This window comes from Bos indicus, chromosome 8 (assembly GCF_029378745.1).
Source record: "Bos indicus isolate NIAB-ARS_2022 breed Sahiwal x Tharparkar chromosome 8, NIAB-ARS_B.indTharparkar_mat_pri_1.0, whole genome shotgun sequence".
NCBI lineage: Eukaryota > Metazoa > Chordata > Mammalia > Artiodactyla > Bovidae > Bos > Bos indicus.
In genome coordinates this window covers 25,379,874-25,394,637 of record NC_091767.1, presented here as the reverse complement: position 1 = coordinate 25,394,637, position 14,764 = coordinate 25,379,874, and the positions used below count along the sequence as shown (strand labels likewise).

General features: G+C 41.8%; 1 protein-coding gene across 4 annotated transcripts in view; it reads left to right on the top strand.

Moving 5' to 3' along the window:
• Nucleotides 1-14,764, top strand: part of ADAMTSL1 (ADAMTS like 1) — a 1,120,558-nt gene that overhangs the window by 998,325 nt on the left and 107,469 nt on the right. For all 4 annotated transcript variants that reach the window (XM_070794493.1, XM_070794491.1, XM_070794494.1 and 1 more), the window contains one exon: nt 13,582-13,710. In XM_070794493.1, coding sequence (XP_070650594.1) covers nt 13,582-13,710 — 129 coding nt within the window. The remainder of the gene's footprint in view (nt 1-13,581; nt 13,711-14,764) is intronic.

The following is a 14,764-nucleotide window of genomic DNA, read 5'->3' as shown; positions in this document are numbered from 1 at the left end:
AGATCCTGAAAAGTTTCTGGGCAGCAGGAGATGGTAACTGGACATTAACAATCAGGATACATCATTACTGATTTCAGATGTACAAGATGGTGTTGGTATTTTGAGAAAAGCTTTCATAGGTTCATGTTGATTGTGGTCCCTTAAATTTTGACTCATGAGTTCTTCAGCTGAGAATTCTCATTTCAGGGAGTTTTCACAGATTTCACTCTGGTGGCCCTTCTGAGAAATCTATGCTAATTGCAGTGTAAGCAGAGGCTAACATTCCTTAAAGCATTCTCACTAATTACAAGGCATTATACATTGACTAAATCTGGAAAAATGCAGTTTTCTTAGTGTTAGATAGTGAAAGCATGTGAAATTTATAACACCTTACTGCTGTGAATGCAAAGATTTAAATTATTTGGCATCACAGCCTTATTCACTTTTCTCTTGAATTAAGATTTGGATCCTTTGTGGATCTGACTACAATTTTCTTGAACAGAGTCCTGAGGGCACCAGCAAATTACCCTGGCATGTATTGTTTCACAATTTCTCTGGAAGTAGATACTTTCTGAGGTCTCCAATATGTGACTTGACACTCTGTCTGTCCAGAGACTAATACTAGTTTCAAGAGAAGCCAAGTGAAAGTCGCTCAGTCATGTCCAATTCTTTGCAACCCCATGGGCTGTATATTCTCCAGGCCAGAGTACCAGAGTGGGTAGCATTTCCCTTCTCCAGGGGATCTTCTCAACCCAGAGATCAAACCCAGTTCTCCTGCATTGCAGGATTCTTTACCAGCTGAGCCACAAGGGAAGCCCTAGGAGAAAATAATTTCTTCTTCTGGTTAGCCTGAAACCCTCACAGTTCCTCAAAATAGAGACACCCGAGTTCCTTCTCACTAAGAAATCTGTTCCCTCTCCTCTTTCTTGTTTTTTCCTTTCTTTCTTTCTTTACACTTGTCCTTTGTGTTTTCTTGGTTTATCAAAAGTTCCAGACGCTGCTCCTCAGTGTTTTCTCCCTGTATCATACCAGGGATCATGCTGATGATAGCTAGCATGTATTCAGACCTCATGTTGCACAAACAGCTTTGCAAGCATTACTGCTTTCAGCAACCATAGAAGTAGAAAACGAAGGTCCACAGAGACTAAATAACTCTCCCGAGGCCACTCAGCTATTGAGAGATGGAGTGTGAACACCTGCCGTGTAGGCACCACTTCTCACACCCATGCCCCCTGGAGGCATCAGGATTTATCACATTCTTTTGCTGCTGCTCAGTCTTCCTGAGTGTGTCTTCCCGGGTCACTCAATGGTAAAGAACCAGCCTGCCAATGCAGGAACCGCAGGAGACAGGGGTTCGATCCCTGGGCTGGGAATATCCCCTGGAGGAGGAAATAACATCTCACACGACTGAAGCGACTTAGCAGCAGCAGCAGCCAGCATTCTTGCCTGGAGAATCCCATGGACAAAGGAGCCTGGCGGGCTACAGTCCATGGGGTTCCAAAGAGAACCCCATGCATGAGTGATAAAACATGCATGCCCTCCTGGATGTAACCCCGAATCTCTATCTGAGCAGTGCTCCAGGAGGATTCTGCCATACGCTAAGCACCATCATCTCAAACCTATTTCCCATTTTTACATCCTTCCCAGAGCTCTTGTGTTGTCTCCAAACCTGCCTCCTGCAGTCCTGTTTTTTTTATTGCCCAGGTTCCCAACCACCTTTAACAAGTCTTCTCATTCTCCTTGCAAATGAATACACAGGCACACTTCCTGGGATAGATTGCCTCTTACTCAACAGTGAGAATCTGAAGGGTTCAAAGTACAATTCATTCTTTCCTCTTCATTTTTCAATTTTTATTTTTTTATTGAAGTATAATTGCCTTACAATGTTTTGGGTGTACCACAGATTGATTCAGATATATATATATGTGTGTGTGTGTGTTCTTTTTCAGACTTTTCCACTATAAGTTATTACAAGATATTGAATGTAGTTCCCCACACTAAACAGTAGATCCTTGTTATTTTTGGTGGCTAAGGATCGTAGAGAACCATTTTCAAATGCCATTTGTGACTCACCACGTTAGAAGAGGGGAAAGAAGATCAAACACAGAATAATTAGCATGTGTGCTTATTGGGCACTTTTTTCTATTTGCCTGCTTAACAAACCAAACCATAAGTATATGATGGCTAAAACAGATTTTTTTTTCTCACTCACCTAACATCTAAAACAAATTATTTCACAAGAGACTTTTTGTGGTTTGGGTCAAGAAATGGCACAGTTGACTTCTGCTCACATTTCATCTGCTAGAAACCAGCACCTTGTCCACATCTCACTGCAGAGAGGCTGACAAATGACCTAACTGTGTGCCCAGGAAGGAAAAGAAAAGGATTTGGTTGATAATAGATCTGTCTCTGCCATCGTGCTATTGAAAACAAAGTTGCTGTTAGCAGAGACCTGGACTTCGGACCTGAGAAAAAGTTGCTTTCAATGTTCTCTGTACTTGGCTGCACTCAAACAAGAAACCTTCATCTCCTCTGGCTCCTCTCTCCATCACCTTTACACTGGGCCAAAGATATTTTTCAAGCACGTGTATTCAGATTTTTTCCCACTGGATTTTGATTTTACCCAGAGTCACACATGAGGGAAAGAGGCGTGAGCCAGAGCCCAGACTATGCACAGGAATGTATTAACAGTTCCAAGCATTTGCTCCCGGGGCTGCTCATCCATCCCTGCCTGTCTCTCCAGCTGCCGGTCCTCCCAGGTCAGGACAGTGCCTGTTTGGTCAAACGCCTCTACTGTGAAGGCGGCCCAAGGTGGCACTCCCCCACATCACTGGATATTGATAGGCGAGTGTTAGCTAACGCAGGTTCACCCTTGTGCCAGGGCTGCCCTTGCTTACCACTGAGGCTCTGGACCCCCTGTTCCATCTCCTTTCTACAGGAGCCATGATCCAAAAGCTAAGCGGTTTCATGAGGTCTACAGGCAATGATTCTTTTAATGCTTCTATTTCTGACTCTTGAAGAGGCTTGCTTCCTTATATTGGTTGTGATAAATTGAAATGCTTGCCTTTGTTTCTATTTCCTTGTTCTTCTTATATTTATATATATGACCAGTTTGCAGATTCAGTGAAAGAGTGATCTGTAAACCCTGACAGTTTCCAAAAATCAATACACGTGTAATCTGCTAGCTGATGCTGACCCGCAGAGATGACCGGACTACAGATGAACGTGGTCCTGACAGTGAGGCTCCACCCACACTGCAGAGGTTCCATGACTACAGCTCAGTCTCTTTTTTTTTTTTAGTTTAGGTTAATGTTTTGTTTATTGGAAGGAAAGCATTGGTCCTTGTCCTGTCCATGCCTCCTGTCACTTCTCTGGATCTGGCCAGAGACATTGGTGGCTGCCCCCTCCCTCAGGTGGCCCCATCAGCTCCGACAGTCAGGGCGTGTGCCCCATGCTATGGGAACAGAGAGTTCTAGCCCAGGGTCTGCTCAGGTATATCTATACCAGCTCCCTGAATCAGTCTCTTTTTTGTTTTGTTTTGTTTTGCTCGTTGTAAAAGTCTTTTTGGTCAGACCTTTTTTTAACATTGTCTTAGTACAAATATATAATTTATCATTTCACTCCCTCTCTGCATCTCTCTTCTTTTTCTTCTAATTAACTTCCATAATTAAAGTAATACTCGCTGGTGGGATTGTAATCAAGCACAAACAGGCGTGGCCTTTCTCAGCAGTACTCACCTCACTAGGTGTCTATCTAGGTGATCGAAAGTGGACTTGAATTATTTTTCCTTTTTTTTTATATTTTTATTGAAATATAGTTGATTTACAATGTTGTATTAGTTTCAGGTATACAGCAAAGTGAATCAGTGTTACATGTATGTGTGGGCGTGTGCCTGTTACCTACTCATTTCCCTCCCTATCTCCCCTTTGGTATCCTTAACTTGATCACAAGACCTGTGAGTCTATTTCTGTTTTGTAAATACATCCATTTTTTTTAGATTCCACATAGAAGTTATATGATGTTCGTCTTTCTCTGACTTACGCCACTTAGTATAATGATCTCTAGGCCCACCCATGTTGCTGCAAATGCCATTTTTCCTTTTTCACTGCCAAGTAATATTCCATTGTAATATGTACCACATCCTCTTTGTCTGTGCCTGTGTTGAGAGACACTTAGGTTGTTTCATGCCTTGGCTATTGTAAATAGTGCTGTAGTGAACATTGGGGTGCATGTTTTCAACCTGAAATTTTCTAATATTGAGCTAGTGGGCTTTCAAAAAAACCTCAGCTCTCACCAGGATTCAAGAAAAAGTAACACAGTGTAATTCATTAATGAACAAACCTGGCTACATGTCAGAATTGCCTCAGAATTTGTTCAAAATAGAAACTAGAGCTTCCATCCCACCACCTGAGTGTCAGGTTTAGGAGATCTAACTGTATGACTCAATAATATGTACAAGCTTTTCTAATAGATGTAGGAGGGTCAATTGATTAAGAAGAATCATGTTCAATATAAACTTCTATTAATTGTAGACACTTTGGTAACTCTGTGCTTTTTCTAATAGATGTAAGAGGGTCAATGATTAAGAAGAATCATGTTCAATATAAACTTGTATTAATTGTAGATGCTTTGGTAACTCTGTGCTTTTTCTAATAGGTGTAAGAGGGTCAATGATTAAGAAGAATCATGTGCAATATAAACTTCTGTTAACTGTAAATGCTTCAGTAACTCTGTGCTTTGTCTTAATAATGAAGGTAATAACACCTAAGTAGCCTGTGCTAACAAAAGTGCCTCTCGTGACAGGATGCACAGTTGTTACTTTCAGCAAAAGCTCAGTGTAATTAATTAAGGGCTGGATTTAATTCAGTGACATTTGAATTTTATAGCTATACACTTGCAGCTATAAAACTACTTTTATTATTAAAATTCCTGTAGGAAAAATAACTTGGTAATTGTGAGTCTGAAACTCTCTGGTCCCTAACCTGATTTTCCCCATTGGCAAAGTTGTTTTTATTACATAGTGAGGCAGCTATTTTATATATAGCAGGACAGATTATGTTTTAACAAGTGTCCTGGGGGTTCTGAGGCAGCCAGTCCACAGACAAGGATTTAGGATCTCTGGTTACAAGGACCGAACTTGAGGTCAGAGTTCTGGGATCTAGTTCAGCCCTACTCTTTGCTTGCTTTCTGCCCTTGGGCAAACCCTGGGGCTTTTCTGAGCCTAAGTTCCTTGCATGCATGAGTGCTAAGTTGCTTCAGTCGTGTCCAGTTCTTTGAGACCTTATGGACTGTAGCTTGCCAGGCTCCTCTAGCCATGGAATTCTCCAGGCAAGAGAACTAGAGTTGGTTGCCATGCCTTCCTCCAGGGGATCTTCCCAACCCAGGGATCGAACTCGTGTTTCATGTCTCCTGCATTGGCAAGCGGGTTCTTTACCACTAGCACCACCTGGGAAGCCCTTATCTATATAAAAGATGGAAATCCTTTCCCTGCCTCTCAGGGTTATTATGACAACAAAAACAAATTCAGATAATGTGCACAGTATACTATATGTACATATATATTCATTTACTAGATATTTATAAAGGACCTACTATGTGCCAGGACTAAGTGGTAGGAATAAAGAAGAGAACAAGAGGGATGTGGTCCCTGATTTTAGGGACGTTACCTGATGAGGAGTGGGAGGCAGAGAACACACAAGTAAGATAATTTTGGGTAGTTCTAGTGCTTAGGAAGAAAGTAAAATTGGCAGCGAGCTATGTAATGATAGGCAGGAGAGTGGTGGCTGCATGCTTTAGATGGCGTGGTTGAAGCCCCCAGTAGGAGATGACATTTGTGTGGAAACATGAATGACCAGAAGATAACTGTGCAGAAGTCTTCAGGTGGAGGATGTCCGGGAAAGGGAACAGCTGGGACAAATGTGCTGATGTTCCGGAGGAAGGGACGGAAGGCCAGTGTTGCCAGAGCCACAGCAATCCATGGGGAGTGTGACCTCAGTGAGATAAGGAGCCAGGATGTAGGCAGCTGGCCTGAACACCTAGAGGATGGTTGGTCATGAAGCTTGAAGTTTTGTTCTAACTACACTGAAAAAGTACTAGATAATCTAAGCAGAGGCATTGTATGATCTGATTCATGTTTTAGAAAGATCACACTCAGTTCAATTCAATCACTTAGTTGTGTCCGACTCTTTGCGACCCCATGAACCACAGCACGCCAGGCCTGTCTGTCCATCACCAACTCCCGGGGTTTACCCAAACCCATGTCCATTGAGTTGGTGATGCCATCCAACTATCTCGTCTTCTGTCATCCCCTTCTCCTCCTGCCCTCAATCTTTCCAGCATCAGGGTCTTTTCAAATGAGTCAGGTTTTCACATCAGGTGGCCAAAGGATTGGAGTTCCAGCTTCAACATCAGTCCTTCCAATGAGCCCAGGACTGATCTCCTTTAGGATGGACTGGTTGGATCTCCTTGCAGTCCAAGGGACTCTCAAGCATCTTCTCCAACACCACAATTCAAAAGCATCAATTCTTCTGCACTCAGCTTTCTTTATAGTCCAACTCTCACATCCATACATGACTACTGGAAAAACCATACCCTTGACTAAATGGACCTTTGTTGGCAAAGTAATGTCTCTGCTTTTGAATATGCTGTCTGTGTTGGTCATAACTTCCTTCCAAGGAAGAAGTAAACGTCTTTTAATTTCATGGCTTCAGTCACAATCTTCATTGATACTGGAGCCCAGAAAAATAAAGTCAGCCACTGTTTCCACTGTTTCCCCATCTATTTGCCATGAAGTGATGAGACCAGATGTCATGATCTTAGTTTTCTGAATGTTGATCTTTAAGCCAACTTTTTCGCTCTCTTCTTTCACTTTCATCAAGAGGCTATTTAGTTCTCCTTTACTTTCTGCCATAAGGGTGGTGTCATCTGCATATCTCAGGTTATTGATATTTCTCCCAACAATCTTGATACCAGCTTGTGCTTCCTCCAGCTCAGAATTTCTCATGATATACTCTCAGATCAGATCAGATCAGTCACTCAGTCGTGTCCGACTCTCTGCGACCCCATGAATTGCAGCACGCCAGGCCTCCCTGTCCATTACCAACTCCCGGAGTTCACTGAGACTCAATTCCATTGAGTCAGTGATGCCATCCAGCCATCTCATCCTCTGTCATCCCCTTCTCCTCCTGCCCCCAGTCCCTCCCAGCATTAGGGTCTTTTCCAATGAATCTTCGCATGAGGTGGCCAAAGTACTGGAGTTTCAGCTTCAGCATCATTCCTTCCAAAGAAATCCCAGGGCTGATCTCCTTCAGAATGGACTGGTTGGATCTCCTTGCAGTAGCTTTTGAATATGCTATCCAGGTTGGTCATAACTTTCCTTCTAAGGACTAAGCATCTTTTAATTTCATGGCTGCAGTCACCATCTGTAGTGATTTTGGAGCCCAGAAAAATAAAGTCTGACACTGTTTCCACTGTTTCCCCATCTATTTCCCATGAAGTGGTGGGACCGGATGCCATGATCTTCGTTTTCTGAATGTTGAGCTTTAAGCCAACTTTTTCTCTGCATATAAGTTAAATAGACAGGATGACAATATACAGCCTTGACATACTCCTTTTCCTATTTGAAACCAGTCTGTTGACCCATGTCCAGTTCTAACTATTGCTTCCTGACCTGCATACAGATTTCTCAAGAGGCAGGTCAGGTGGTCTGGTATGCCCATCTCTTTCAGAATTTTCCACAGTTTATTGTGATCCACACAGTCAAAGGCTTTGGCATAGTCAGTAAAGCAGAAATAGATATTTTTCTGGAACTCTCTTGCTTTTTCGATGATCCAGCGGATGTTGGCAATTTGATCTCTGGTTCCTCTGCCTTATTCTAAATCCAGCTTGAACATCCGGAGAATTTTGAGCATTACTTTACTAGCGTGTGAGATGAGTGCAATTGTGCGGTAGTTTGAGCATTCTTTGGCATTGCCTTTCTTTGGAATTAGAAAGAAAACTGACCTTTTCCAGTCCTGTGGCCACTGCTGAGTTTTCCAAATTTGCTGGCATATTGACTGCAGCACTTTCACACCATCATCTTTTAGGATTTGAAATAGTTCAACCGGAATTCTATCACCTCCACTAGCTTTGTTCATAGTGATGCTTTCTAAGGCCCACTTGACTTCATATTCCAGGATGTCTGGCTCTAGGTGAGTGATCACACCATCATGATTGGGTCATAAAGTTCATTTTTATATAGTTCTTCTGTGTATTCTTGGCACCTCTTAATATCTTCTGCTTCTGTTAGGTCCATACCATTTCTGTCCTTTATTGTGCTCATCTTTGCATGAAATGTTCCCTTGGTATCTCTAATTTTCTTGAAGAGATCTCTAGTCTTTCCCATTCTGTTGTTTTCCTCTGTTTCTTTGCACTGTTTGCTGCAGAAGGCTTTCTTATCTCTCCTTGCTGTTCTTTGAAACTCTGTATTCAAATGGGTATGTCTTTCCTTTTCTCCTTCGCTTTTCACTTCTCTTCTTTTCACAGCTACTTTTAAGTCCTCCTCAGACAGCCATTTTGCTTTTTTGCATTTCTTTTTCTTAGGGATGGTCTTGATCCCTGTCTCCTGTGCAGTGTCATGAACCTCTGTCCATAGTTCATCAGGCACTCTATCACGTCTAGTCCCTTAAATCTAACTCTCACTTCCACTGTATAATCATAAGGGATTTGATTTAGGTCATACCTGAATGGTCTAGTGGTTTTCCTACTTTCTTCAATTTAAGCCTGAATTTGGCAATAAGGAGTTCATGATCTGAGCCACAGTCAGCTCCCGGTCTTGTTTTTGCTGACTGTATAGAGCTTCTCCATCTTTGGCTGCAAATACTATAATCAGTCTGATTTCGGTGTTGGCCATCTGGTGATGTCCATGTGTACAGTCTTCTCTTGTGTTGTTGGAAGAGGGTGTTTGCTATGACCAGTGCATTCTTTTCACAAAACTCTATCGGCCTTTGCCCTGCTTCATTCTGTATTTCAAGGCCAAATTTGCCTGTTACTCCAGGTGTTTCTTGACTTCCTACTTTTGTATTCCAGTCCCCTATAATGAAAAGGACATCTTTTCTGGGTGTTAGTTTTAAAAGGTCTTGTAGGTCTTTATAGAACCATTCAACTTCAGCTTCTTCAGCGTTCCTGGTCGGGGCATAGACTTGGATTACCATGATATTGAATGGTTTGCCTTGGAAACAGATCATTCTGTCGCTTTTGAGATTGTGTCCAAGTACTGCATTTCAGAGTGTTTTGTTGACTATGGTGGCTACTCCATTTCTTCTAAGGGATTCTTGCCCACAGTAGTAGTTATTATGGTCATCTGCATTAAATTCACCCATTCCAGTTCATTTTAGTTCACTAATTCCTAAAATGTCAACATTCACTCTTGCCATCTCCTGTTTGACCATTTCCAATTTGCCTTGATTCACGGACCTAACATTCCAGGTTCCTATGCAATATTGTTCTTTACAGCATCGGACCTTGCTTCTATCACCAGTCACATCCACAACTGGGTGGTATTTCTGCTTTGGATCCGTCTCTTCATTGTTTCTGGAGTTATTTCTCCACTGATCTCTAGTAGCATATCGGGCACCTGCCGACCTGGGGAGTTCATCTTTCGGTGTCCTATCTTTTTGCCTTTCATACTGTTCATGGGGTTCTCAGGTAAGAATACTGAAGTGGTTTGCCATTGCCTTCTCCAGTGAACCACATTTTGTCCAGACTCTCCACCATGACCCATCCGTCTTGGGTGGCCCTACACGGCATGGCTGTTTCATTGAGTTAGACAAGATTGTGGTCCATGTGATTAGAATGGTTAGTTTTCTGTGATTCTGTGTTAGTTTTCTGAAGATCACCCTGACTGTCACCAGAAGAGACTATTAGTGAAGGGGCACTCAGAGCAAGGAAACCAGTCCGGCTGACTGACCAGACTGACTGGTAGAGTGGTCCAGCCAGGGAACATGGCAACATCAGATTATAGCAACAAAGGGGCTGGTGAGATTCAAGGTATTTTTGATGTTAGAGCCAGGAGCCTTTTAGTGTCAGGAAGTAAAGTCAATAGGCCCATATTAATTCAGTGTCATTCCCACTGCATTCTCTCATTATCAGCGTGCATTAATTAGTCTCAACATTAAGTATGAAATCACTCTTCTTCACATCAGGTCATATATAATCTCAAACATATTGAATACCGGTTAAATAAGGGGGAAAGCGCATACATAATCTCAAACACATTGAATATAGGTGAAATAAGGGAAAAGGTGCCTAAACAATCAGAACAGGGAGAGCCCGTGCGTATATTCAGAGGTGAACTTCTCAGAACATTCTCCAGTTTCTGTCTTTCGACATAATTCCTAAAAGCTAATAGTCTATGCCTAGAAGGCAATTAAAAGGAAGAGGAGAAGAAAGAGGAATGGCTTCTGATACGAGGCCATGCGGCAGCGTACACGGGAAGGAAAGGTAAATAGCTGATGAAGAAAGTACAACATATGAAAATCAGGTGTGAGACTCTGAAGGGCATTGGAGAATGATGGTTGTCTTCACAGTTAATGGAGGCGCAGAGGAATGAATGCCATTGTAGATCGTCTCGCCTACAAAATGGATGAAAGAAAATTAAATCCATTTGACTTACAAAAAGTTAAACTTTGAGTATATGAAAATGATCTCACGTAGACCCTTATTTCCCCAAGGTGCTCAATAAATGTATCTTTTCATTGTATTTAATGGTCATATACATGAAGTGCTATATTTTTAGCCCCACCTGATAAAGGCCTATTAAAGTATAATGTATGCAGAACTGCTATGTCTGGGAAGATGGCATAGATAGATTTTCCCCTATTCTTCCTGGTAAATGCAAGTAAAATCCAGACATTCTATATAAAATGTAAGAAGACTGAGAGTGGAGAGGAGAAAGCAGCCTGGCTAGGGTCTCTGGGTGCTGAGGAAGGACACAAGTGTGACTTCACTGGGCTTGGGGTGGGGCTTGTTTGTTTGTATCAGAAATCTCCAACTTGGAGCTGAAGAAGGTGGCTGTCAGGAAATAGAAACAGAATCAAAAGTCCCCACTAAAGCTTGCTCCCTCTACCCAAAAGACCAGGAAAGGGACAGCCTAGCAGGGCAGTGAACTCTTAGAAAATGCTGCTCTGTTTCAAAGCCTGAATTGAAAGATTGGACTCCTCATCAGACTGGAATGCGGTTCCCCAAGACCCCTGGACAGAGAAGATGGATTTAATCCCCACAGGGGTGCAATGTGGAGATCACATGGGGACCTGGGGCTTCTCTCCTCACCCTGCAGTGCCCCTCTTCCCTCTGGGGTGGTGGTAGAGGAAGACTCCTAGAGAGTTAGGACTTCCCACAGCAGAGTCGGTGGGGAGCCAGAAGCTCTGCCCAGGCCCAGCAGTTAAGAGGAGCCCCACATAGGTCACAGAGGAGGTCAAGAGGAGAACGTGGACTTCTGCCCCCACTGGAGAGTAACCAGGTGGCACCTCCCTCTCCCCGACCTGAGTGGTTTCAGAGAACAGCAGCTGAAACAGATTTTAATAAGGTCCAAAGTTGCAGAGCATGATATGAAAATGTCCAGATTCCAAATGAAAAATCACTCATCATACTGAAATCCCACTTTTATCAACACTTTTTATTCAACATAGTGATAGAAGTTCTATCTAATGAAATAATCTGAGAAAAGGAAATAAAAGGCATATACGTCAAAGGGAAGGAATAAACCTGTTTGCAGAGAAATGATTGCCTTCTAAGAAAATACCAGGGATTGTAAAAAGAAAAAGTTATAGAACTAACATATGAGTTTAGTAAGGTTACACGCTGTATAAAACTCAACTGTTTCTATATACCAGCAATGAACATGTGAACACTGAAATTAAAAATACAATATCATTTACCATCCCTTGAAAAAAGAATAATTGGGTATAAATCTAATAAATACAAGACTTGTATACTAGAAACTACAAAACTCTGATGAAAGAAAGGAGATATAAATAAATCGACACACAATGTTCATGGGTTGGAAGACTCAACACAGTAAATACGTCAGTTATCTCTAAAATGATATGTTTGTATATTTCCTATCAAAATCACAGCAAAATTTTATAGTTGTAGATAATATTATTCTAAGATGTATGTGGAAAGGCAAAGAAACTAGAATAGCAAAGAAGAATAAAGTGGGAAGAATCAGACTCAAGAATCAATTTCAAGATAATTATATAATTACAGTAATTAAGACTGTGTGGTATTGGTATCTTGAAATTGATTGGAACAGAAGGAGAATGAAGAACAGAACTAGAACCACAAAAAATATACCCAGATGATTTTGACAAACATGCAAAAGCGGTTCAGTGGAAGAAAGATAACCTGTTCAATTAATGGTCGTGGAACAATTGTGTATCCATAGGCAAAAAAACAAACTTCGGCCTAAATCTCACACCTTACACAAAAATTAACAGAACATATCACAGACCTTGCATGTATATGTGTGGCTGAGTCCCTTTGCTGTCCACCTGAAACTGTCACAACATTGCTAACTGACTCTACTCCAGCATAAAATTATAAGTTCAAAAATAAACCTAAAGGTAAAAAGCAAATGCTAACAAGAATGCAGAAAACCACATCACTTACACATTACTGGTGGAAATGTGAAATGATACAGCCACGTGGGGAAACAGTTCAGCAGTTCCTTAAAAATCCAAACATGTAACCACCATGTGACCTAGCATTTACTCTCCTGGGCATTTTTCCCAGAGGAAATGAAGACAAATGTTCACACAAAAACTTGGAGAGGAATGTTTTTATATGCTTGTTGGAATAGCCAAAAAGGTGGACATAACCAACGTGTCCTTCAGTAAGTAAATGGCTGAACATACTTGGTACATCCATACCATGGAATACACTCAGCAGTATAAGGGAACAAACTGCTGATACATGCCACCATGCTATGTCAGACCTGGAAGAATCTCCAGAGAGTCACTCTGAGTGAAAAAAAGCCAATCAAAAAAAGTTACATACGGTATGATTCCATTTATATAACATTCTTGAAATGACAAAAGTATAAGAAATAGAGAACAGGGTAATGGTTGCCAAAGGATTAAGGCAGGGCCAGGATCAATGTGAGGGATCCTTGTAGTGCTGGAAATGTAGTGTCAATGTCCTAGTCATGATATCGTAAGATACCAGTAAGATACTGCCATTGGCAGAAACTGGGTAAAGAGTACACTGTATTGCTCTATGTTATTTCTTATAACTGAATGTGAATCTGCAACTATCTCAAAATAAAAATTTAATTCCATTAAAATGGAATCTATTAAACCTTGTTAGTTTAATGATAAGATGTACAAATCATACCAACTGTTGCCTTGCTCTGGCCTCAGATGCTTCAATCCTTATTCTTTTCTGACAGTTCTGTGGTAGCTAGATAAGCAGATGGGTAGATGGTTTTTATAGTTACAGTTAGAAAAGGAAAACAAAGGTCAGTGGAAAAATACGGGTCTATCCCTTGTTCATTGTTGATCATGTTTCAAGGGAGTGCCCAAAGCCCCCCATCTAATAAAATGTCACATTCCGTCTCACCCTCAGGAAAGCCACTAGTGAAAACATCCCGAGAGATGGTGATCAACACGGAGGAGCCTGCAATCACAGTTGATGTAGGAAGCACCATCAAAACGGTGCAAGGCGTGAATGTGACTATTAACTGCCAAGCTGCAGGTAAGAAATGCATCCATTTGTTAATTCGTTTGCTCAGATATTAATGGAGCCCTGTGCTAGGTTGGGGGCTGAAAGGATAGTACAAATTCTGCTCTCAGGGAATTGGGGCTACTAGGGAAAGTCGAGCACACTCAGTCACTCTGAAAGTGGAAAGTGCTACTGAAGTTGATCAGAGGAAAACTGGGATAGATGAGGGAGAAGAGGTTGTTTTTATCTCCATCCCACATACTGGTGGAACATGAGCACGCCAGGATGGGGACAAAGGTGTTCCAATGGACTAAAGAATATAAGAAAACCCATGTAAGTAAGGAAGCTACAGGACTTCAAGGGAAATGTGACTGCTTTGGTCTAGTGGAATCCTGGAGCTCAGAGATGGGGTGGGAAAGGGGGCTTAAACTTTAGTCACGTGGGTTGCAACTGTGCCATGGGAGACTCTGAACACTTGGATGAGGAATTCAGACAAAGCAGGTTGGAAGTGGCATTAGGGGTCATGCAGTATATAAAATAGGTTGAAGAAAAAAAAAAATACTGAGACAGAGGGGACAGTTAAGAAGCCATAGTAGTTTAGGGACTTCCCCAATGGACCACTGATTGGGAATTCGCCTTGCAGTGCAGGGGACATGGGTTTGATCCTTGGTCAGAGAACTAAGACCCCACATTTTTGTGGAGTAACTGAGCCCACATGCCACAACTGAGACTTCATGCAGCCAAATATATATATATATATATTTGGCTGCATGTATACATATATATATATACACACAATATATATATATATAGTATATATATTATACACTATATAAATATATATATATATATTTATATATATATAAAAGAACCCACAGTAGTTTAGATGGAACAGTGGTAAAGAGTCTGCCTGCCCAACAGGAGACATGAGCTGCACCCCAGGGTGGGGAGGATCCCCTGGAGAAGGAAGTGGCAACCCACGCCAGTATTCTTGCCTTAGCGATGAACAGCAGTAGTTTGCAGCAGAGGTACTGGGGCCCTAAACTCAGGACAGTCGTGGTGGAAAGCTCAGGAGTAGATGGCAGGG